At 43.1% G+C, this 26,437-nt stretch overlaps 2 protein-coding genes across 2 annotated transcripts in view; one reads left to right on the forward strand and one right to left on the reverse strand.

Moving 5' to 3' along the window:
• The window catches only part of LOC126175826 (uncharacterized), a 124,963-nt gene extending 110,732 nt beyond the window's left edge, over positions 1-14,231 (forward strand). Inside the window, exon 5 of the mRNA XM_049922822.1 lies at positions 10,567-14,231. Within this exon, the coding sequence (XP_049778779.1) occupies positions 10,567-10,926 (360 nt within the window). The 3' untranslated portion in view covers positions 10,927-14,231. The remainder of the gene's footprint in view (positions 1-10,566) is intronic.
• Positions 1-26,437, reverse strand: part of LOC126175825 (juvenile hormone epoxide hydrolase 1-like) — a 507,162-nt gene that overhangs the window by 358,079 nt on the left and 122,646 nt on the right. The gene's annotated exons all lie outside the window — the stretch shown is intronic.

The following is a 26,437-nucleotide window of genomic DNA, read 5'->3' on the forward strand; positions in this document are numbered from 1 at the left end:
TAAATAAGTTAAATACAAAAGAGACGGCTGCACATGTTTTAATTTTCATTTTATATTGAACATCCGAAGAGGAGCGAGGGGAGGGGAGGTAAGGGACATCACAGTTGTTGGGAAAGTGGGAGATGTGGAAACAACCATTTGGGATAATGACTAGTGGATAAATATGTATGTGGTTGTGGGAGTGGGATTTCGATTCAGGTGAGTATAGGCGACAGCGAAAGTGTTGGGTGCTGGAACACCCATATTGATCAAGGTGGTGTGAAATACGAGCTAATAAATGACTGACTGAAAGTGCTAGAGGGCAATGAAGACGACGGAGATGAGGACGGAATGAGAACTGACGAGATGAAAGACGGTGAGAAAGGCGGTACGAAGACTGTGAAGATGACAGGGGATTACGACGTTGGCACGAAAACGCCGTTGACAGTAGTCGACACAGGGCTGTGGCGATGGGGAAGGTGATGGCAGGAAGCTTTTTCCAGATCGTGAATGCAAGTCTGGGAGCATCCCAGACGCTTGTATTCCCGATAGGAAGGGAAGTTCCAGTCCTCGGATGGCAGTTATTGACCTAGCACTAGAATGTTGGTCTAGCCAGCCCAGTCAATAACCCCCACATTGGATGAATGCGTGTTTCATATGACAAGTTGCGAACCGAGATATCCATAGATCAAAGCAGAGTGAGACTCGTAATTGCATATAAGTCGAATACTGAATTTGAGGCGAAAACCACCGTAGTGCGTAACAGTGTACTTCACACGCGTAAATGAACGGATGTTGTGCGTCCACGGCTTTAAAAGGATACACTCACCAAGGACTCTTCCCGGAGCAAATATTTACTCTTTTGGGGCCTCTGCAGCTGTTTGGTGGCCGTTTGATTACTTCACTTTCTGAATCACTTCTCGGCGGGGGATCTACACTCTGCCAACAGCAACGTGGTGTAAACAGTATCATTTTACCGCTGTACTGCTTCATTCGCGTATGGTGAACGGAATGAATGGCTGTTGCTGCACCTGTCTCTAAGACAGAATTCCCCTGACTTTATCGTTATGATCAGTACGTGACGTGACTGCGTCTCTTGACTCGTCTCGAAACGAGAGGCTCGCTATTTTTAACGTTAAACTTTGATGTGCCTCACAGTGTTTTTCCTACAGCGTTTCCTACTGGTTGATCATTTCTGTGCCGTTCTAACGTTGTTTAAGTAACAATGTGACGAGGTAAAGTGTCCTTTTTCGAATTTTCTGTGCCTCTACCGTTAACCCAGCTCGTTATGGATCCCCCCACTGAAACAAAAATGATTAATCGAAAGAGCTGGCCCTTTGTAAACAACCTTCTTTGTGGATAAATATTATTGTAATTTCAATGAATCTGCCTCTCAGCCGCCACTTACGCGTAAATTTTCGTACTCTTTCTGTCTTAAAATATCGGATCAAACGTATCTGGACAGCTTTCAGTGGAAATAAATATTTTATATGTCCATCCTTCGCCTTTATGACGGATTGAACTCTGTTGGGGGCACTTGAACGACGTGTCTGGATGTTTGTGGAGTAATGGCAGCCCAGTCTTCCTCAGGAGCCGAAACCAGAGAAGGTAGTGATGTTGGACGCTGGGGTGTGGATGAAAGTCGACGTTCTAATTCATACCAAAGATGTTGGATTGGGTTCAGATTGGTCATTTGAACAGGCCACTTCATTTCAGGAATGTTATTCTCCACAAACCATTGCCTCACAGATGTTGCTTTATGACCAGATACGTTGTCATTATGATATGATCAGTAACTCAGAGCTGTTCCTCTACTGTACGTAGACATTAGACATGGGATACCTCCTAATATCGTGTCAGACCTCCTTTTTCCCGGCATAATGCAACAACTCGACGTGCCATGGACTCAAGTCGTTGCAAGTCCACTGCAGAAATATTGAGCCATGCTACCTCTACAGCCGTCCATAATTGCGAAAGTGTTACTGGTGCAAGGTTTTGTGCACGAAGCAACTTCTCGATTATGTTTCATACTAGTTCGATGGGATTCATGTCGAATGATCTGGGTGACCAAGTCAATCGCTCGAATTGTCCAGAATTTTCTGTAAACCAAGTTCCAACAGTTATGACCTGGTGACATGTTTTGGAATATGAAGTTGATAAATGTTTCCAAATGGTCTCCATGTAGCCGTACATAACCTTTCCAATGAATGATGGGTTCAGTTGGACCACGAGACCCAGTCCATTACATGTAAACACAGCGCACACCATTATGAAGCCATCACCCGCTTGCACAGTGCCCGGTTGACAACTTGGATCCGTGGCCTCTTGGGGTCTGCTCCAGACTCTAACCCTACCATCAGTTCTTACCAACTGAAACCAGGACTCATCTGACCAGGCCACGGTTTTCCAGTCGTCTAGCCTCAACACGATGTGCTCACGAACCCAGGAGAGGCAGTGCAGGCGGCGTCGCGCTTTTAGCAGAGGCACTCGCGTCTGTCGTCTGTTGCCACAGCCCATTAACGGCAAATTTCGGCGCGCTGTCCTAACGGATACTTTCGCCGTACGTCCCACATTGATTTCCGCGGCTCTTTCACGCAGTATTGCATGTCTGTTGGCACTGAAAATCTACGCAAACGCCGTTGCTGTCGGTCGTTAGCCAGCCGGGGTGGCCGAGCGGTTCTAGGCGCTACAGTCTGGAACCGCGCGACCGCTACGGTCGCAGGTTCGAATACTGCCTTGGGCATGGATGTGTGTGATGTCCTTAGCTTAGTTAGGTTTAAGTAGTTCTAAGTTCTATGGGACTGATGACCTCAGAAGTTCCCATAGTGCTCAGAGCCATTTGAACCATTTTTGTCGGTCGTTAAGTGAAGGCCGTCGGCCACAGTGTTTCCTTGGTGAGATGTAATGCCTGAAGTTTGGTATTCTCGGCACACTCTCTTGACACTTTGGATCTCGGGATATTGAATTTTCTAACGATTTCCGAAATGCAGTCCCATGCGGCTAGCTACGACTACGATTCCACGTTCAAAGTCCATATTAATTCCCGTCGTGCGGTGATAATCACGTCGGAAACCTTTTCACGTGAATCACCTGAGTACAAATGACAGCTCCGCCAATGTATTGCCCTTTTACATCTTCTGTACGCGATACTACCGCCATCTGTATATGTGCCTATCTGTATATGTGCAGTAGGCGGATCTCATTCTAGCCGCGAAAAACACCCCTATGCCGTAACACTACCTCCTCCGTATTTCACTGCTGCCACTATACATGATGGCAGATAACGTTCTGCAGGCTCTCACCAAACCCAAACCGTTCCAGCGGGTTAGCACAGGGTATAGCGTGACTGATCAGACTGAACCACTCGTTTTCAATCACCCACCATCCGGTAGCATCACTCTTTACACCAATTCCAGCGTCTCCTATCATTGCCTGTATGGCTCATGAGGAGCTGTTCGATCTGGAATGCTTGTAGCACTTTGCAACTCACGAGTGATTCCTTGCGCTGACTTCATGCGACTTTTTTCAATCCACCCTCCCAAAGCTTGATGGTCTCTGTCTATCAGTGCATGAGGTCTACCTGGTCTTGGTTGTGGTTGTTCTTTCGCGTTTCGACGTCAGAATCACATCAGGAGTCGACTTAGGCAGCTGTAGAAGAGTTGAAATGTCCCTGATAATTTGTTATTCAGGTAACATCGAATCACCAGTCCACGATCAAAGTCACAAAGCTCTCCCGATTGTCTCATTCTGCTATTACTGCTTCTGTAGTGACACCACGATATTCTCCACCTCCTTTTATACTGGCAGGTCCGCCTCGCGTGACATTTAGTGGCCAGTTCCACGTTTCATATGGATTGCCAGGATATTTTTCGTTAGATGTTGTATGTCATCCGTTGTATGCTCGGCGCTACTATCACCATTAATCACGGGACTTTTCGTCTGCGTACACATATTACATGATTTTTGGATGTTTATAGTTGCAGGTCTTTGGAAAAATGCTGGTCTCTCTTGATAAAAGAATATTCGTTTCAGTTTTGTTGCGAACACAAGAGTTCAGAATGTTAGTGTTTCTAAATAATCGAATGTAATATGCAAAAACTGTCCAAAACTGTATAAATTACTCACACCTCGAGCCAGTTGAAGTAATATTAGAACCGGTCCAGTGGGAACTGCTACGTGCAAACAGTGACTACATACTGATGTCAGGCATCTGGAAACGAGCCTTCAAGCTCCGAAACGCATAGTGCAGCTTGATACAAACCTCGATTTTCTACTGGAGTCAGATATTTTTTCTGGTTTATTTTACGAATTAAACTCAGACATGGTCCCAAAAGGAAATTTTAGTGCTTGTAATATGTTGCTTCATTACCTGGTGCCTAAATGACGATAATTTGGAGAGAATGCTTTCAAATTATCGACTTTGTTTAGGAATTCAGCCATGTGAACAGTGGTGAAATGAAATTGACAGTCCTTTAACTAAAGGTACATGCCGCGTAGTTGCCCTTCCCATTGCATAATTGGTTCGCTGTGAGCCGTTCTTTACCTCCTTTACAAAAAAATGACCGTCACAATATCTTTGCGATAGTATACTCGGCGTGCGCCTGAGTGTTTACATCTCTCATGATAGCAGCATGTTGCAAGCAAGTGACCCCAAATGAAGATGACGCACGAGTCTGGCGCAACACGAGTGGAAGCCGAGTGAGTTAACACGTCTATCGCTAATGAGCCGGTAGTATGCTTCCCACTCTACTCACACTGGTAGCCGGGGAAAAAATAAAAAGAAATATTACACAGCTACTTAATCAACACAATACCGATATATAACGGAAAAATTATTAAAACCAACAAATGCAGGGACAGATTCCTGACTGGAAATGAGGCAGAAATGTTCTATCAACATGTGTTCGGAAATACATCTTTGCCAAGGTAGATGGCACCGACGAATGACCACATGCCGTGAACTGCAGGCTGTGTGATTGACGCAGCCTAGTGTAAGCAGCAGAATAGTCCGGTATTCATGTCGGGAACAAGCCGAGATGATGTTTGTGTACAGCCAAGCAGATGGAAACGGCCGAGAGGCAGCACGGCTATATCAAAACAAGTATACTCACAGACACCAACCACATGACGCAATATTTCAAGTCCGTTGTGGGCGTTTGTGTGATCAGGCATCTTCTCAGATAGACAAACAGGGAGGCTTCGGACTGTACGTGCAACAGATTTGGAGGACCGGGTTCGACAGGATATTGAAGCGAACCCTAGTACAAGCTCGAGGCAAGTCGCCTACCTACATAGTGGAAGCCAAAGACGATTATATGAATCCTCCATGACACTGCATCCCATAGAGGCCACTTCGAGCATCTTTCGTCACATGGATGCGATGCAGCTTTGTTCTGTGTTCCGGGACGATTTGTTGTCGTTGCTCGTACGTTCTCCATTTCCGAACACATGTTCGTAGGACCTTTTTCCTTCCATTTCCAGTCAGGAATCCGCCCTTGAAGTTTGTCGGTTTTGTGTTAACCCTGTATTTTGGTTTTATCTCATATAATTGAAACATTCGTAAACAGGTACGTTATTCTCTATCAAAGATATTACGCTAAATGGGACACTTCTTTATATAAATTTCTGGCCGGATTCCCTCAGTGTAATTTTGAGCTTTTATTTGCTTGTACATTTATCAAGAGAAACACATTAGTGAGATGTACGTGAAAGGAATCTCCTTCTTCCACTTCAAGAATTTGTCTTGTCGACCTTTTCCGGCTGTCACGCCACCTTACGCGGTATCTTCTCAGTGGTCGTCGTCTGACAGAGCTGCAATCATACGTCAGCCTCGGGATTCTGGAGTGTTCCATGTGTAACATATGAGTCTTCCACTTATTCTTATACCCTTAACTTTTAAAGACTCTGTAACCGTCGTGTTCTGTTTGCTGTTCTTTCTATATAATACTCCGTGCTCCTCTCTCTCTCTCTCTCTCTCTCTCTCTCTTAATTTTTTTATTTTGTATTTCTCTATCATTTGTTTCAATGGCTTCGACATGGCTTCGTGTACAAGAAATACTATAAGACCCAGCTCATGCTCATAAATTAAGGATAATGCAGATACATGGTGAAACAACGCTCTGGTGGGCGGTTTGCGGGTTTAAATCACCTCTGGGTATGACCATGTGGTGCATTTGACCTGCGGTCGTCCCACGGTGGCGCTGGCAGCAGTCCACATACGCAGAGGTGTGTTGGTCCATGTCAAAGTACGGTGCAGCGAGTAAGTCTGTAGACGTTTTCAGACGTGCTGATGGTGATTGTGTGTTGAAAATGGCTGAAAGAACACGTATTGGTGACGTTATGAGGGGTAGAATACTATGGCGACTGGAGGCTCTACACAACCGCCACAGGTCTCGGTCATTAAGCTAAAGTCATCGGTCACTGTGTTACCCGTGGTGAGAGCTAATGCCTGAAGTTCGGTATTCCCAGCACGCTCTTGACGCTGTCGATCTCACAGTATTGAGTGGATCTCGGAATATTGAATTCCATAACGATTTCCAAAATGGAATATCCCATGCGTTTTGCTCCAACTGCCATTCCGCGCCATGCGTTTTGCTCCGACTATCGTTCCGCGTTCAGTGTCTGTTAATGCCCTTAGTACGGCCACAATCACGTCGGATACCTTTTCACATGAATCACCTGAGTATAAATCACAGCTCCGCCAGTGCGCTGTCCTTATATAACGTGTATACGCGATACTACCGCATCTGTATACACGCTGTGGGGCGGCGGGTAGAATTATTGTTTGTTTTGTAATGTAGTAAGAGATGCATTTCCCGGCCGATGCACCATATGTGGGGCGGCGGGTGGAATTATTTTGTTTTAAAATGTTCCTATTATTTATGCTGTCTTTTGCCGTTCTCAACACTGGCTCTCAAACTACAATATTGGCAACCAGAAAGTGATTAGCAAAACGTGAAGCCTGTAATTAGAATTCCTAGTGCCCACTTCACCTGAGAAATACACTTATAGCTACAGCTTATAGTCCTGAGGAATTAGGAGATTGTCTGGGATTCATAATCAAAAACGATCGAAAAATAAAACTTCGTTATAATTCTGAAAGTCACAGATGAAAAAAAAAAAAAAAAGAATCCACACAATCTGACTAACAGAGCAGTTCAGAGTCTAAGACGCTGATGCAACTATAACTGTCCAAATTAAATGTTTAAATGAATGCTCGCCATAATTTGATGATAATGTTCATCAAACGCCACGCTAAATAATGGTAGAATGTCTGTGCCGCGGCGGCACGTGAAAATACGACATACGCAAACTGAAGACAGATAATTAAAGTCATCCCAGAATTAACACGTCACTCGAAAATGATTTCATGGTTACGCGTATCCCGAGTAACTTAATATGGCATCCGAGGCTGTTTATAGCAATGATACCGACGCGACGCGACTCCCGATACAGATGGTGTGCTATTCAGCGTCTTGAGAGAACTGGGGCCTTCTCTCGCGCAGCGTTCTTATATATAAAGCCGCGGTGCGGACGACTAAGGGAACGCCTGATCAAATCGGCTCTCCCGACTAGCCGCTGGGCTAGTAATGCACCACATTAAGTTGTTGAATAAATCATAGCTTCTTTTGCTGCTGGCAGATGAAGCTCTCAATTTATATGCGCAATCAGCACACACGTAAGTAATCATAATAAAAGTTTGACGTGGCTAAGTTAAATATTTTGGGTGAGAGAATTAATTTAATTACACTACACGCTGTAGACGAGTTCTGAACTTGCCCTTTGGAGATACGCTGTCACTATAGTTTTATAGTTATTCAAATGAAACTTCTCACATCTTTATGGTTATAGCGGATCTCCATTCTACTTAAATATAAACATCCTAGCCTTATTCATTAGCCTACTTAATCTATCTTGCTTCCTTAAGTTTTAAGACAAAAACCAGAAAATATTGAATTTCAACTAAAATCTTAATTTGTGAGATCCAAAGTACTGTTTCTATTAAATTATTATGAAAAAGGAATCTAAATATAAATTTTAAGTCTCTAGCTCTTTTCTGTTGCGCCAATGATTTTTACAGAAAAATGTCCAAATTTCAAAAATGGTTAAAGTTATCGAACTGACATTCAACACAAATTAATTTAGTATTACTCCTGACATGCTAGAACTGTTTCAGGTTATTTACTTGATTTTTAAAGTATTGCGCAACATTCATGGCGTCAGAGCTAGTTACAGCGGACTCGGCTGGCACGCAATGGAAAGACTGATGTGAATTTATTACGGCGTGAGTAGGCTGCTTCCCTACAACGCATATTGCTATTCCGTGACTTCCGTCGCCTCGAATTATTTCATGTATAGCAAATAGTTTAATAGTTTTCAGCATGTAAGTGTAGGAAACTGTAAAATGACAATGTCGTTGTAAAATGACAATTTTAGAATAATACAATTTTTTAAATTACGAGGTATTAAACAAATGCAGACAGAAGGGGTAATAGTTGTGATTCTGATATCCTCTAAATTTATTGAAAATGTCGTCTTTTAAGCAATCTAATCTCTTTCTTCCTGTACAGCTTTAATCTTATACAGCTCCCTGTAATACCTGGGAAGTTATTCCTTGATGTGGTAAACCACAGCTGCAGACTACTGTTTGTCACAGTAGTCTGCAGCTGTGGTCTAATGCATGTGTGACTAGTGATGGGTTAATGAACATGTGCATTTAAGATTGTATTATTTTACACTGTTTGTATACGTGTGCTCGCACTATGTAACAACGACACGAATGTATGTAGCAGGATTGCCAACGACACACAAATGTGTCAGCTTACATTACGTTTACATGGCTTAAAGCCACAATATCAGCACTTGATAATAACCTAAGGCCGAAATTGCAGTAGTGTAATAAAAACGTATGACAGTCACCGACGTAAAGATGATGTCTTTCGTTGAATGGTTCGTACGCTGACACTTCTTGATGGGCCAGCATTGAAATCTGCTGCAATTTGCGGAACGGTTGCACTTCTGTCACGTTGAGCAATTCTCTTCAGTCATCGTTGGTCCCGTTCTTGCAGGATATTTTTCCGGCCGCAGCGATGTCGAAGATTTGATGTTTTACCACATTCCTGATATTCAAGGTACACGCGTGAAATGGTCGTCCGGGAAAACCCCACGTGATCGCTACCTCAGAGATACTGTGGGCAACGGCGTTGGCGGAGTGGATACACCGGTTCCGGTGAGATCACCGAAGTTCAGCGCTGTCGGGCGTGGTCGGCACTTGGATGGGTGACCATCCAGGCCGCCATGCGCTGTTGACATTTTTCGGGGTGCACTCAGCCTCGTCATGCCAATTGAGAAGCTACTCGACCGAATAGTAGCGGCTTCGGTCAAAAATACCATCATAACGACCGGGAGAGCGGTGTGCTGACCGCACGCACCTCCTCTTTGCATCCTCCACTGAGGATGACACGGCGGTCGGATGGTCCCGGTAGGCCACTCGTGGCCTGAAGACGTAGTGCTTTCGGAGATGCTGTGTCCCATCTCTCTCGCGCCGGCTTTAACACCACGTTCAAACTCACTTAAATCTTGATAACCTGCCATTGTAGCAGCTGTAACCGATCTAATAACTGCGCCAGAGACTTGTTGTCTTATATAGGCGTTGCCGACCACAGTGCCGTATTCTACCTGTTTACATACCTCTGTGTTTGAATATGCATGCCTATACCAGTTTCTTTGGAGCTTCAGTGTAGTTCATGAGATGTGAGGGAAAGAGATGCAAAGAGACAGGAGAAGGAGGAGACGCACAGAGAAATGTGAGAGAGGAGTGGATGGACAAGGAGAAAGAGGAGGTGTTCATAGGAAGAGAAGAGGAGAAAATGGACAGAGAGTGGGGAGAAGGAGATAGGCAGGGAGAAGGGGGAGCAGCAGCTGGACAGGCAGAGGAGCAAAGGAGATGGACAGAGAGAGTGGGAAGGTGAAGATGAACAGAGAGAGGGGGAGGGGGGATGGGGAGGGAGAGGAGGGAGTAACAGGTGGACAGAGAGAGGAACGGACTAGAAAGATAGAAGAGATGGACCAACAGAATTGAAATACACACATACCAGGGAAAGGCTGGGTACTTAGCTGGTGTCTAAATCTTTCTTTCTTTCTTTCTTTCTCAGGCCTTTGCCCCATTACAACGCGAGGTCGGCTTTGTTTTATTACGGATTTGGCAGTGTTAACTGCAGAAGGTGGCCAAATGACCTTCCTGACGCCACCCCGAACCCCTCGGGACGGGAGTAGTGTACCCCAGCCGTCTGCCGGTAGTGTAAGTCATGAAATAGTGGGAAACTTTTCAAATGTCTGTGAGTCGTGTGTCTGAGGCGGAGCATGGGGACCATTCCGGTATTCACCTAGCGGGACGTGGAAAACCGCCTAAAAACCACATCCAGGCTGGCCGGCATACCGGCCGTCATCGTTAATCCGCTGGGCGGATTCGATCCTGGACTGGCGCGCCTACCCGAGTCCAGGAAGCAGCGCATTAGCGCTCTCGGCTACCCTGGCGGGTAACTGGTGTCTAAATAAAGATGGCGAATTTTTCTTCGTGTTGTGCAGGTATGGACAGGGACGCACGGCGTGCTGACGCTGAACGACACGGAGGGCCGTCAGAAGGAGCTGTACCTGGCGGAGGGCGAGCGCATGGCGGTGCCGCTGTTCTTCTGGAAGCTGGTGCACGACCCCAAGTCGGGCACGGCGATCGCCTTCGTGGGAGTCAACAACCCGTTCGCCGCGGGCACGGCGGCAGAAGCGCAGCTGTGTCCCGACGTTTGCGGCGACGCTGGGTGGGCGAGGCGCAAGTGGAACCGGCCCAACAAGGGCCGCGTCACGTGCTGCTCTGCCCAGGAGCTGGCCGCCGCGGTGCCGGGGGCGCCGCAGGTCCACGCCTCTGGCCTGCTGGCCGGGCCGCGCGCCTGACCTGGCCACAGTGCTGGCACCGACCATCACCTCTAGGCCAGACTCGTGTCCCCTGATAGCCTTTGGGACGAATTATTTCCACCAATAACGTCCCCCATACCACTATCCTGTTATGGCCTCACTGTACAACCAACACGCAGTGTGAATAATGTATTACTAGAGCTGCATTTTCACCAGTGTGAGACAGTTTCACCATCTACTGCCGTCAGTAGTCTAAACCGAGTCTGACGTACTTCACAGTCGATTCAAGATACCCTTATCTAACGTCAGTGTCCACATCCACCCCAATATCAAAGTACTCCATCGCTCCTGTGGTTGGTCCCGTGATGACATGTTAGCCGGCCAAAGTGCTTCACTTCTACAAATCATCTATACGTTTTGAATTAGTAAAGTTGTGAGTACTCTCCATCAAACCAATGTGCAATCATCCACCACTCAACACTCCTTGGCTGCTCTGAGTGTTGCGTGCAAGACTCAGCGTCCAACATGCCGTGTGATCTAAATATTGCTGACACCTACTTCATGCAACATTACCATCAGCTCTACACCGACGTCTTCTAATGATCCCACGAAGGGACTAATTCTGGCAACAATATAATGTAACATCTGTACAATATGAAACTGTTTCACAAGCTGCTTCCCTCGGAACCGCTAGTATCTCTACGTCAAGTCTAATCCCCTTAATGGTCTCTCGGAGGAACTGCTCCACCGATAACATCTGCCATACCACCACCCTGATGTGGACTTCTTGCACAACCAGTGCTTATCGCGAATGACACCAGAGCCTGTCATTGTTATGCACACTAATGTGAATTCTTCCAGATCTATTCAACTTAGATCTACTCTGACATTTAGGCTTAATTTTTGATTAAGTGTAAACCACCACGTGACACCTCCTTAAGTATCATCCTGTAATAACCTGCTGAAATACAGTGTCACATCCATGAAAACAAGAAATTACTACAGTATGTATTATGTACAACACATATAACAATCTTTGGGCTCAAAAAGAAATGTAGTACTGGTCTCTCAGTACAACACTGAAATTTACAGACATGCTGCATGACTGGAGTATGCAGATCTACGTACATATATGCTCATTTATATGAATTATTCCAGTGACGAAGAAAAGCACCGTGATATGAATTTCGGTCTGCCCCTCGTTAAAATGGTTTCATTTGTTACTATATTCATCGCTACCATTACCAGTTTTTAACATACTGTGACTGCGTAGTGACATCCACACTAATTATTTGCAACAGTCCACTACTGTAGTGAACATCAGATCGTCTTCGGGTTGAACTTGATAAGCATTATTAATGTCTACAAGGAGCCTGTTATATCTACAGCATCTACTTTAAAGGGGAAAACTATTTCAGTGAATGTACAACGAATAAAAAAGTACACCACCATGAAGTTACATCAGTTTTTTTCTTCGCTGTCTCACATAACTACCTGTTGGCCACGCCAAGGACAGAATTCTCAGCATTAGCCACTCAAGAGTTCTATCCATTACTACATGGTCAGAACCAGAAAGTTCTGCCCATCCATGTCCACCCTTATACACAATGTCTCACTATTGCTGAATACAGGGCTACTATGATCTCTTAGATTTCATTGTGAATCTTCACAATATACTTCTGCTTCATCATCTACTAAGACACAAAAATATTTCAAATGCTGTATTACCATACTCATGTTCACGTCAACACGAAATTGCTCCAGATTGTGATAAGAAGATCTGAGCTACAGCCTAGACGCCAGATCGGCGGCACTGAGATTTAAGCACTTCTTCATAACTGGAGCTTCCAGTAATACAATCCTATCAATACAGTAATGTGAGAAACATTTTCAGCTGACACTAAACTCAACACTGTCATGCTATCTTATTTGCAGTTGATACTACATTGTCTACCTTCAACTTATAAAGCTACTGTACAATCACGAATACTGAAAAGTGAAATACGATTTCCGCCCTGGGAAATAATTTTAAAGCCCGCTATGCTGAATACCCTTGACATCTCTAAAACTCTCACAGTGTGTTTTGGCTTCTGTGCCAATGATCAGAATGAGTTTAACATCCATCCGATAGAGCTCCCACAGGTCTTGGATACTACTTTTGGCCATACCATCTAGTATACAGCAGAATGTTTCATCACAACGGTAGCTGAATATGAAACCCATTTTATCAACTACTGTTTACAACAGCACCACGATCGTTTCACAAAGAATATATTACCATGAGTATATTCCTGCTGCAAATTTATTTTCAATATGCACTTCAATACTAATGGGCTGAATCATCATATCAGTTCACACTCACACTAATGTGCAATAGTTACAGTGACAAATTAAAACACATTAGCTTTTCATGTTTCTAAGAAGCATTGTGGATCCAAGAATTCACTTGAAGTGTTAATGTTTAATTGAAAATCAAGACATTCCAACAATAAAAAGCAACTGGTGCTAAAGTTCTACTCTATTCAACATTAATGTGAAATGGTGCTGTCGACCCTAGCAGTTTCAGCACAGACCTACATAAAAGTAGAAACAAAATTTATCCAACGAGTACCGAATTCGATATTGCTGTGACCCCTGTTCTGATCCTGAGATACAATAAGCGTCTCTCCAAATGCTCACTTTGAACTTTTGCCTGTATTCCAGTATCAGAACGTCAGTCTTACCTATGTACCAGAACAAAACTGTTTCATCAGCAGCAAAGCTAATCTGAAGAATGATCTCTAACTGCATCTGACATACTCAGTGACCACACCGCACTCAGCGCACAGTAATAGAGGATAGTAACACCACAGACGTACACTAAGCTATTATTGGACTCTGATTTTTCGTTAGGACTCATCGTGAGTCTCCTAATTAGATGATTCGGAATTTTATGTCTTTTGTAGTATCAACGCACCCTACACCAGTATAAAATTGTTCAAACTTTTACCTAATGCCTTCAGAGTGCTGTATCGATTTTATTGGACTACAGAATCGTCCCAAAATTAGTTCTATAAGTTCTGATCTATTCAACATTAATGTAAAAGGTTAATAAATATTTCAGATCATAAATAATGAGTACTTTGTTTGAGTAGTTAGTTAACCTACACACTCATAAATTGCAAAGATCCTTGTGACTTTATTAAGGTTGGTAAGAACTATTGCAAAATAATGTACCACATCAATATACTTTATGTTTACAAACAAGCAACAAATGATAACTTCTCTTTGTGAAACTCTAGTATCAGTTATGTGAAACATAATAAATAATAAAAGTGTATAGGGCACAAGCTTCTCTATATCAATTATTCTACCATTTAATTGTTTGATTACATATATTTTCACATTCTCCAATAATATTCCTTCAGGTATGTATACTGTTGTTAATGTGGTCCGATCAGGATCAAGGTTCAGTTAGGACTTAGATACATCCAGTCTGTTACCATGAATATATCACTAGTACAGGACAAAGAAGTCTCAACAAGTATCCACATATTGCGTTAATTGGCGTCTCAGATTGACAGCATTGATCACTAAAGTCATAGATCAGAGTGTGAGTCATTGTCTGACACAAATTTATCAAAAGGGTTCAACACCTAGTCCTATTTGAGGATGACTATAAGAGCAAGAATAAAATACTTTTCATGAAGCTGCAATGCTTTCACATTAAATAACTGTGGAGATGCATACCTTCTAGCCTTCAAAAGTCCACAGTTAAATGAGTTTTAAGTTGGATGTGTGGCGAAATTATTTCCACACAGAATTTGGTTCATTAGACATAGGACATCCACAATCATAAAGTGGGCTGTCCAGACGGATCTCTTTACCATTGTGTTTCTTTGATTTCCTATTCGGATTACCCCCTCAATTATGAAGAATACAGGTTCGTACAGAATGTGGGTCATTGACTTAAAAACATAATCCAAAGTAAATTTGTGTTGCTGGTGAAAACTAGTTGATACTCACACTGGGATTTGAACATACTCCTTAAGTGTTCTATACTTCTTCTTGAATAACTATACCAGAAAGTCACACTTGAATGTAGCAAATCATTTTGTATTCTTTCATGAACCAAAGCGCAAGAAAGAGATTTATGTTCCACTGACAAACATCCAGCTCATTTTAATGGTACACCCATTGTGTAATCAGACGTACATATATGGACATATTGAGGACAGACACTGACCCATATCCAAGATGTGATCCAAATCCACGATTCCCTTTTTCTAATAATTAATTAACTTCATTTTGTCATCTACCGTTATTTTAAACATAGATAAATGGCATTTTACCACCGTGAACGACATTCTGGTGAATATCCTCTGAATTTTTAGATTTTTTTTCTTTTGCTCTTAGAAACATATTTTTAAAGGTCTTCATCCACTAAATGAACTTTCTTTTAGGATACAACTTACGCTACAATTCTGAAATGAGGTGCACTCACAACTACGCAAAACACTGTTCTGACCATGACTGACACTTGAAACATTATGAGGAATCTGCACACTGCACAGGTGCCATCCATGGTCAAATAGAATGGAGCATATAAAAATCATTCTGTGTATTGTAACAGTATTTGTTTAGTGTAGTTAGTTAAATAAAACTAAAATTCCTGGTTTTGAATAAAAATGTAACCAAACAAGTGTACTGGGTGCTAACATGCAGAAAGTGAGTCAATGTAAGCAGCACTCGGGGTCAACAATATTTGTGGTGAAGATTTTTTATCGTGGCACATGCTATATTTGCTGTTCGGGTCATCTTTCTCGTCACAAAAACTCTATATGATCTTCGTAGTGGAAGGAAGATAAAATTCAAAAGTTTCAAGACCAGGAAATTTTATGTGATGACAGAACCCATACAACCAAGCTAACAACCTTCTGGATGCATGTTCCTCGACTTGCTGAAAAAGCATTGCATGAACTCCAACTAAATGAGTGAAACGTTGATTATTTTTGTGTGTGTATAAAGAAATCTTTGATTGCCACACACCACAAATCCGAAAGGAAAGCATAGTAAAATCCTACATACTAGGGAAAAAGTTGTTCGTGTCGCTTAAAAACGTTTTTCTACAACCTCATTTATAAAAAACTCAGAACACTTGCTTTTGTTTGAAACATAAAATTTAGCAGTTTGTGATCGATTTCCATTTCATTTTTATAGGGAAGTTTAAAATACGTAGATGAAATGAGATTATTTTTGCTTCCATGTATTCAGTACCCAGAAAAAATTGGAAGACTCTTATACAGGACCAGGTCCCAAATTTCATGACAAGAAACTAATCAACATCACAAACGAAATCCTTTACCAAACAACTGAAAAACAGACTCAATGAAGAAAAGAAGAATTGGTTTTTATGATGCATCCGAAGAATGAACTTAAATAGACTAACCAAATAAAATGTTTTGACTACTTCCGGAAAAGCAACCAAATTATTTTAAGAAAACGGAAAAGGACTTAAAAGAGCTCCAAATCGCACAATGTTCACAGATAAAACTAGAAAAAAAGGACTAGAAAAAGAGGTTCCAATTCAAAATCAAAACCAAATGAACGACACAGATCTCTGAAGAAGAAGCGAAAGCAAGAGCAGAAAAAATGAAACAATACGTGGCTGATGAAGGAACGCACAGAACATTAAAAAGTGATTGATCTAATGTGCCCCAAAGTCGGCTGCAGCGAAGTAAGAAGGAAATGGATTATACACATGGCAATAAATTTGTATTTCATTCCTCGAACTATTCAAGATCATTTATTCAATATTTGGTGTATAGGAACAGTTACATGCAAATTGTTTCATACACTGTAGGAGACTGTGCTCCATATAAGCAATAACACATTATTCTTAAGGTTCAATGAAAACACACATCACCTTCTGCGTCGGTTGGGCAAGAATACAAAATAAGTTCTGCTGTGGTTTTGCTGATCATACTATATAACAGTTGTCTTGTTGAAAAAAAATTGGTAACGTATCAAACGTCATTTAATGACTGCACAAACGGCGGGCAGCACTATTAATCGGAAAGTAGATGCTCGGCTCTCACGCTTGCAGTTATCACTTAGCCAGATGGAAATTTCTCTGTTCTTACAATTAGTAATTTTCAGATACCTCTGTCAGTCCAGCTATAAGATTTTGAAACAGAATTTCATCTGTGATGACAACGTGTATATTGAAAATGAAATCAGTCACCGAGGGCACAGAGGTTAGTGCGTCTGCAGGGACTTATCCCTTGCACACTCCCTGTGAGACCCACATTCCCAACATATCCACACCACTACATTCGTAGTGCGCCATTCATAGTTTGCCCATCATGCTCATTACTCGTGGCAGATTAATCCACTAAGTCCCATATGAGTTCGAGCATAGAATGTGTATTTGCACAAGTAGGTCAATGGCCAGGAAGCCATATTTTAACTATATATGACGGGCAAACATCTATTAGGCGCACTACGAATTTATTGGTGTGGACATGTTGGGAATGTGAGTCTCACAGGGAGCGTGCAAGGGATAAGTCCCTGCAGGCGCACTATCCTCTGTGCCCTCGGTGGCTCAGATGGATAGAGCGTCTGTCATGTAAGCAGGAGATCCCGGGTTCGTGTCTCGGTAGGGGCATACATTTTCAACACGTCCCCAATTAAGTACATTAACGCCTGTTTGCAGCTAGGGTGTCCATTTAATTATCATTTCATAAATCTTCGATGCGTTGCTCCCTGAAACTCCAAACACATCGGGTACCCTGGTTACAGAAGCACCCACCATGCGAACACTAATAATTTCTTCAGGTTCCAATTCACTTAGCTTGGACACAGTGCACTCACAACTACACAAAACACTGTTCTGACCATGACTGACACTTGAAACATTATGAGCAAGCTGCACAGGTGCCGTCTGTGGTCAAATAGAATAGACCAATCTGCAGTTTTGGCAAGCATTTTCATTCATGTTCAAGCATCCATTACTGGCGGTATTTACACATTTGTAGCGGCAACTTCTGCCACTGAATGTATCAGGATGACCAAATGTAGTGGGAAGAGGTAGAAGGCACCGTATTAAGACTCGTCCGAGCTTTCCAAGTGATTTATTGTTTCCAACTACAGTGCCCTCGTACACCTCAGTCTGTGTCACAGGGCCCCGCAATGCTGAGGAAGCACCCCAGCGAACTGCGCAATGCAATGCTGTGTCGAGCCGGCCTTGGCCACCTGCGGAGTTCTGATGGCGTCAGGATGCACCGGCTGCCGACTCAGCTGCCCCTGTCCTCGTTGCCTCAGCGCCGCTCCGAGGAGCCACCCAGCGGCAACTGCAAGCTGGTCTGCGCCGTGTTCCCTCGCCAGCGTGGCTTAGGACACGGCGACAACAAGCGCCCGCGATCCAGCGTCTGAATCAGCGGCCCTAGCCTCAGGATGTTGTGTTCGAGTATAATGACTTTTCTGGAGACTAGAAATCTACTCTGTAGGAATCAGCATGGTTTTCGAAAAAGACGGTCATGTGAAACCCAGCTCGCGCTATTCGTCCACGAGACTCAGAGGGCCATAGACACGGGTTCACAGGTAGATGCCGTGTTTCTTGACTTCCGCAAGGCGTTCGATACAGTTCCCCACAGTCGTTTCATGAACAAAGTAAGAGCATATGGACTATCAGACCAATTGTGTGATTGGATTGAGGAGTTCCTAAATAACAGGACGCAGCATGTCATTCTCAATGGAGAGAAGTCTTCCGAAGTAAGAGTGATTTCAGGTGTGCCGCAGGTGAGTGTCATAGGACCGTTGCTATTCACAATATACATAAATGACCTGATGGATGACATAGGAAGTTCACTGAGGCTTTTTGCAGATGATGCTGTGGTGTATCGAGAGGTTGTAACAATGGAAAATTGTACTGAAATGCAGGAGGATCTGCAGCGAATTGACGCATGGTGCAGGGAATGGCAATTCAATCTCAATGTAGACAAGTGTAATGTGCTGCGAATACATAGAAAGATAGATCCTTTATCATTTAGCTACAAAATAGCAGGTCAGCAACTGGAAGCAGTTAATACCATAAATTATCTGGGAGTACGCATTAGGAGTGATTTAAAATGGAATGATCATATAATGTTGATCGTCGGTAAAGCAGATGCCAGACTGAGATTCATTGGAAGAATCCTAAGGAAATGCAATCCGAAAACAAAGGAAGTAGGTTACAGTACGCTTGTTCGCCCATTGCTTGAATACTGCTCAGCAGTGTAGGATCCGTACCAGATAGGGTTGATAGAAGAGATAGAGAAGATCCAACGGAGAGCAGCGCGCTTCGTTACAGGATCATTTAGTAATCGCGAAAGCGTTACGGAGATGATAGATAAACTCCAGTGGAAGACTCTGCAGGAGAGACGCTCAGTAGCTCGGTACGGGCTTTTGTCAAAGTTTCGAGAACATACCTTCACCGAAGAGTCAAGCAGTATATTGCTCCCTCCTACGTATATCTCGCGAAGAGACCATGAGGATAAAATCAGAGAGATTAGAGCCCACACAGAGGCATACCGACAATCCTTCTTTCCACGAACAATACGAGACTGGAATAGAAGGGAGAACCGATAGAGGTACTCAAGGTACCCTCCGCCACACACCGTCAGGTGGCTTGCGGAGTATGGATGTAGATGTAGATGTAGATGCCTCCGGTGTGTGTTGGAAGCCAGGACACCTGCCCGCGGTAGCGACCCATGGAGTGCTCAAGCGCTGGCTAGCTATGGATCCCATGTTGGCCTCAGAGGCTTGAACCAGTGATCCACTGTGGACTGGAACGCTGGTGCCCCATCTGATGCTGCGTGTAGTTGGTGGTGTGAAACGTCCCGCTGTCCAGGACAGCCGCCACACTTGAATGAATCTCGTTAGAAACCTGCACCTATTTATACGCAGCTGTGTGCCTCTGTTTTTCCATATGCACCACTTCACATTACGTACTCATAACACGCTAGGTTGGCCAGTGGGCTCCTTCTGCCTGTGATTTGCGACATTCAAAACCGCTATGTATACTCTTTCAGCAATTTGATGGCTCTGTGGCCTCTATTCCACTTCGCAACTGTTGGTATGCGTAACCCACTGCAATCCGGCCCGCACCTGGCTCTAACTTGTGCTCAGAATATTGCACAAAACTAACTTTCCCTATTCTAAACGGTGGTGCCGCTACACATTTTTGTCCAACCATTGTACATTCGTCACTCATTCCCAGATAAAAGGGAAAAGATGGAAAACAACTTACTTGACACATTTTGACTTCAGAACCAAGTATGACCTGACACACTGTTGTCAAAATAGACAACATGTAAAACCCAAAAGTTAAGACAATCTTCCTGAAAGATCGAAATGGATGTCCTATTGAGACAAACACACTGACAGAATGAATCACAACACCAAGAACCAGTTGTGCCACATAAACCAAAGTTGGTAGGCGAATCTTTACATCTGAAAGATGATATGTATTCAGATTTCGCGCAAGCTGCGGAACAGTGGTGCTAGTAGCGCTGCTGTGAGGATGCAAATCAGGTCTGCTTCAAATACACGCTGTGAAGGTCATGAGCGTTAGTTGCCTCTGAGAGTGGACGTGGTGAGTTTATGTTAGTCAAGAATGCCTTTAAGGCGACAAAAACTCTATTGTCAACACTTCGCTGAGTTTTAAGGAGGTCGTGTAATGGGGATTACGAAAAGCTGGATGTTTCTTCTGCGATACTACAGAAAGACTTGGCAGGAATGTAGCCACTGTACATGATTACTGGCAGCGGTGGTCACGAGATGTACGGTCGCAAGAGGACCAGGCGCCAGACAACCATGTGGTCCTGCCGAGAGGAAAGTGAATCATGTTCGGCGTATGACTCTAGCCCATCATACTGCATCTGCAGAAACATTTTTGAGCAGCAATTGGCACCACAGTGATACAAAGAACTGTTACAAATTAGTTGCTTCGAGCCATACGCCCTGTAACGTGCATTCTACTGACCCCAAACCACCGCCATTTGCGACTTCAGTGGTGTCAAGTGAGAGCTCGTTCCAGGACAGGGTGGAAGTCTGATGTGTTTTTCTGATAAATCTGGTTCTGCCTGGTGCCAGTAAGGGCCATGTGTTGGTTAGGAGGAGGTCAGTTGAGGACCTGTAACCATCTTCTCTGCGAGTTAGACGCACTGGACCTACACCTAGAGTTATGGTCTGTGGTGCAGTTTCGTATGACAGCAGCGGCACTCACGTAGTTATCCCACGCAGCGTGACTGCAAAATTTGTACATCAGTCTGGAAATTTGACCTATTGTGCTGCCACTCACGAACAGCATTCCAGGGGGTGTTTTCCAACAGGATAACGCTCACCTATATACCGCTGTTGTAGCCCAACATGCTCTACAGAATGTCGACATTTTGCCTCGGCCTGCTCTATCACCAGATGTGTCTCCAATCGAGCACATATAGGACATCACCGCACGACAATTCGAGCGTCATCCTCAAACAGCATTAAGCGTCGCTGTATTTACCGACCAAGTGCAAAACGCGTGGAATGCCATCCCAAAATCTGACATCCGGCACCTGTACAACACAATGCATGTACGTTTGCAAGCTTACATTCAGCATTCTGGAGATCACCGGTTAATAATGTGCCAACATTTCACATTTGCAATGGCTTATCTCGCGTTTACATTAACTAGTGATATACAATGTTAACCACTTATATATGGGCCGGCCGAAGTGGCCGAGCGGTTCTAAGCGCTACAGTGTGGAACCGCGCGACCGCTACGGTCGCAGGTTCGAATCCTGCCTTGGGCATGGATGTGTGTGATGTCCTTACGTTAGTTAGGTTTAAGTAGTTCTAAGTTATAGGGGACTGATGACCTCAGAAGTTAAGTCCCATAGTGCTCAGAGCCATTTGGACCATTTTGGACTTATACATGTTACCTAGAAAAATGTATTCCCAAAATTTCATTACTCTATATTAATTATTTTTTCTTGCTGCAATTTTTTTCCTTCGGTGTACATTGTCCGATTTCCAGCTGGTGCCTGTATGACACTGAGGGCAACATTAAAACTGATATGTCATGCATCACTTAAGACACCATGTTGTTGTTGTTGTTGTGGTCTTCAGTCCTGAGACTGGTTTGATGCAGCTCTCCATGCTACTCTATCCTGTGCAAGCTTCTTCATCTCCCAGTATCTACTGCAACCTACATCCTTCTGAATCTGCTTAGTGTATTCATCTCTTGGTCTCCCTCTACGATTTTTACCCTCCACACTGCCCTCCAATGCTAAATTTGTGATCCCTTGATGCCTCAAAACATGTCCTACCAACCGATCCCTTCTTCTAGTCAAGTTGTGCCACAAACTTCTCTTCTCTCCAATCCTATTCAATACCTCCTCATTAGTTACGTGATCTACCCACCTTATCTTCAGCATTCTTCTGTAGCACCACATTTCGAAAGCTTCTATTCTCTTCTTGTCCAAACTAGTTATCGTCCATGTTTCACTTCCATACATGGCTACACTCCATACAAATACTTTCAGAAACGACTTCCTGACACTTAAATCTATACTCGATGTTAACAAATTCCTCTTCTTGAGAAACGCTTTCCTTGCCATTGCCAGTCTACATTTTATATCCTCTCTACTTCGACCATCATCGGTTATTTTACTCCCTAAATAGCAAAACTCCTTTACTACTTTAAGTGTCTCATTTCCTAATCTAATTCCCTCAGCATCACCCGACTTAATTTGACTACATTCCATTATCCTCGTTTTGCTTTTGTTGATGTTCATCTTATATCCTCCTTTCAAGACACTGTCCATTCCGTTCAACTGCTCTTCCAAGTCCTTTGCTGTCTCTGACAGAATTACAATGTCATCGGCGAACCTCAAAGTTTTTACTTCTTCTCCATGAATTTTAATACCTACTCCGAATTTTTCTTTTGTTTCCTTTACTGCTTGCTCAATATACAGATTGAATAACATCGGGGAGAGGCTACAACCCTGTCTTACTCCTTTCCCAACCACTGCTTCCCTTTGATGCCCCTCGACTCTTATAACTGCCACCTGGTTTCTGTACAAACTGTAAATAGCCTTTCGCTCCCTGTATTTTACCCCTGCCACCTTCAGAATTTGAAAGAGAGTATTCCAGTTAACATTGTCAAAAGCTTTCTCTAAGTCTACAAATGCTAGAAACGTAGGTTTGCCTTTTCTTAATCTTTCTTCTAAGATAAGTCGTAAGGTCAGTATTGCCTCACGTGTTCCAACATTTCTACGGAATCCAAACTGATCTTCCCCGAGGTCGGCTTCTACCAGTTTTTCCATTCGTCTGTAAAGAATTCGCGTTAGTATTTTGCAGCTGTGACTTATTAAACTGATAGTTCGGTAATTTTCACATCTGTCAACACCTGCTTTCTTTGGGATGTATGTTAGACTAATGCTCCTACACATTTCATATTAGTTAACACTTAATAAGTGTTTGCTTAGAACGTTCGCAATTTCCGTCATCAGCTGTGGCATGTCTGATCTAACTTTGTTCAAGAGGCGTCTGTATTGCTTACGCCATTTGTTTTTACGATTAACATTTACGTAAAGGTTTGGCCAATACAGTATATAATGAATCTATTTCTGCTGCATCTCATGCCTTTTTTTGCACCTCAACAGAATTTGTGAGTACGTTTATGTGGAAGAAAACGGAACTATCATTCTGAACGCACAAGTATTTTGAAATGGTACAGTGGAACTGCCACCTTGGTGAACTATATCTGAAATAGTCTAGTCTATTGTTCTCCAGAAATCTGGGACATCCGATGTAAGAATCTCGCATGGCACAGAATCGGAAAGGTTTTTCTTCTGCGTTTTGATGATACTCCACAGCCTCCATGTTGCAATTAAACAAAAAAATGAAATATAAAGATTCTGACCAGTACGATCAGACGTTAGCAGTCCCACATTCACATTAGATAGAGATAACTTATTACAGCAATATTAATTGATGGAAGCAAGACAGCAGCAGATATTCGATAATCAGAAGTAGTGGTTTATGTCTGAAATTCCGCGAGACTACGCCCTGATATAAAAATTATGCACTGTCATATACGAAATCTGGATGCATGAATTATATTTGGGAGGTCAAGGACTGCGCAGAGATTATAGGAAATTACCTAGGTGGCAACAACTACTTTGTCATCTCAACGATCAGTAGTGGACACAACATAATTAAAATTGAATTTAAGTGGATGTGAGCAATCATATCAGATATTTCACCAAGCATAAAAGTGTTAAGGCAATGGTGCTTACAGCCATTTTCAGTGCGATGGAAATGGAAAAATTTGGAAATTTGTGGTACGTCCCTATATGACCAAACTTACACAATACTTAATCTAACTTTAACTTACGCTAAGGACAACACACACACACCCATGCCCGAGGGAGGACGCGAACCTCCGACGGGGGTAGCCGCACGAACTGTGGCAAGGCGCCTTAGAACGCGCGACTACCCTTGCGACGCAATGGAAATGGGCTCAGAGTTTATGGTAACGCTTTAAAAAATGTGATACATCGAATAAACACACTTTCTGTAGCAGAATGCACCAAAACCCACCTTTACTGCTGCAAACATGCACAGAAATGTGAAGTATAATATTCGACTGACTTACTATTGTTAACGTGAACTGCATTGATTAGGTAGCCAAGTAACACGTTTCAAATCAAGTTGCTGTGTATCAACTGTTGAGTACAAATTAGCCACGTCAGCTTAAATGGAAGGAGAAAAATTTGAAAGAATGTTTAAATGTAAATTCAAATAACTGATCTCAGAAGAATAAATGAGTCACAACGACACATGTATGACTTGCGACTAGAAAACACGTGGCACACATGCAAAATGTAATAAAATTTAACAAAAGCGTGGTCCAGTATAAACTGCAGAACACTTGCAAAGATTTAGTAATAGAGATTGACGAAACTGACAGTATCATCGTTCGTATGAATTAATAAAAATGGTTCAAATGGCTCTGAGCACTATTAGACTTAACTTTTGAGGTCATCAGTCCCCTAGAACTTAGAACTACTTAAACCTAACTAACCTAAGGACATCACACACATCCATGCCCGAGGCAGGATTCGAACCTGCGACCGTAGCGGTCGCGCGGTTCCAGACTGTAGCGCCTAGAACCGCTCGGCCACTCCGGTCGGCTATTAATTAATAACACGCCGATTCTGTACCGAGCCTCGAAACATACTCGCCTCACAAAGACCAAAGAGCTCATAACCATACGTGAGACACGAGTCTAACACGTGAAAGCTAATAAGGAAGCTAATAGGGAATTACAATATGTCGTGAGTTATTAATGTAATCACATTACGCGTGTGCATTTCCTGCACACATCCAGGCTACATGTAACCACCTCTCCTCATAGCAACACAGCAATCGGCGGCATTGAACACCAAGTACGTCTTCTCTCTACACGACGGAAAACAAGCGAGTGTACTTACTCAAACCCAAGCCCCATCATTCTCATCAAGTGCACAGTGACGTAACTGGTCCGCCCACCTGGAACTCGAAGAATACTTCAACGGTGCCTTACAAAGTAACCCTAAAGACAACTAAGTCATTTGTACTCGATACTAGGAACAAAATGGCATCTTTTCAGTAATTGTAATTCAAAAATTGTTGAATTGTGACACAGCAAATTAAGTACTGAAAGTTACAATGTAATTGCCAGCTTTCAGTATCAGTCATGCAAAATACCAGAATGCGTTGAAATTAATGGTGTATCTACGAAAAACAAACTATGAAAGCAATGCAGAGTAATCAACTACAAAAATGACGCTGTGTTATTAAAAAAGGAGGTAATATTTGTAAGACTGATTGAAAGTAAACGTTTACCTCGCGCGTTCCTGTATCTGAAAAACACAGATTTGAATGTGTAGCAAGATCAAAATGACGAGCAGTTTCGGCAGTATATAGTTACGTATAGGACAGTAACTCGGCTAACATTGGATTCGATAACTTGCACATCCTGTGAGATGCAGCAACTTCTGGGCGTACAAAATCATATTCCGCTCTAATTCACCCATTTCTCTCAATTGGCTAATTTTGAATTCACGTCTGTGGTAGAGACGCCTTCACTTGGCCTTATATATAACAGCCGATACAAAGCCTACAGTCAGAGAGAACGTTTTTTGGTGGGGCTTCCACGGACCTTTGATGATCTGCAGTAACAAAAAACTAGCCAGCTGTGCGTGGGACTCGCGCTCTCAGAGTTCCGTACAAACTTAATTGTGTATTGAAACATTTCATCCATTCCGGGAATCGAGAATCTCGACGATATTTCTCTGTTATCGACACTGATACTGCCGAGGCATCGGTTCCGGAAATTACAATTTTAATTCTGAAACCGGATGACAAAGGACAAAAGAAATATTTTACTGGTATAATTACAGTTTAAGAACTTCTGGATTTTTTTCCTTAGCTTGTACTGTGAATCTTGTTTCCTGCCAAAACACATGATTCCAGGCTAACGGAAAGTACCCTACAGTTT

This window comes from Schistocerca cancellata, chromosome 3 (assembly GCF_023864275.1).
Source record: "Schistocerca cancellata isolate TAMUIC-IGC-003103 chromosome 3, iqSchCanc2.1, whole genome shotgun sequence".
NCBI classification, from domain to species: domain Eukaryota; kingdom Metazoa; phylum Arthropoda; class Insecta; order Orthoptera; family Acrididae; genus Schistocerca; species Schistocerca cancellata.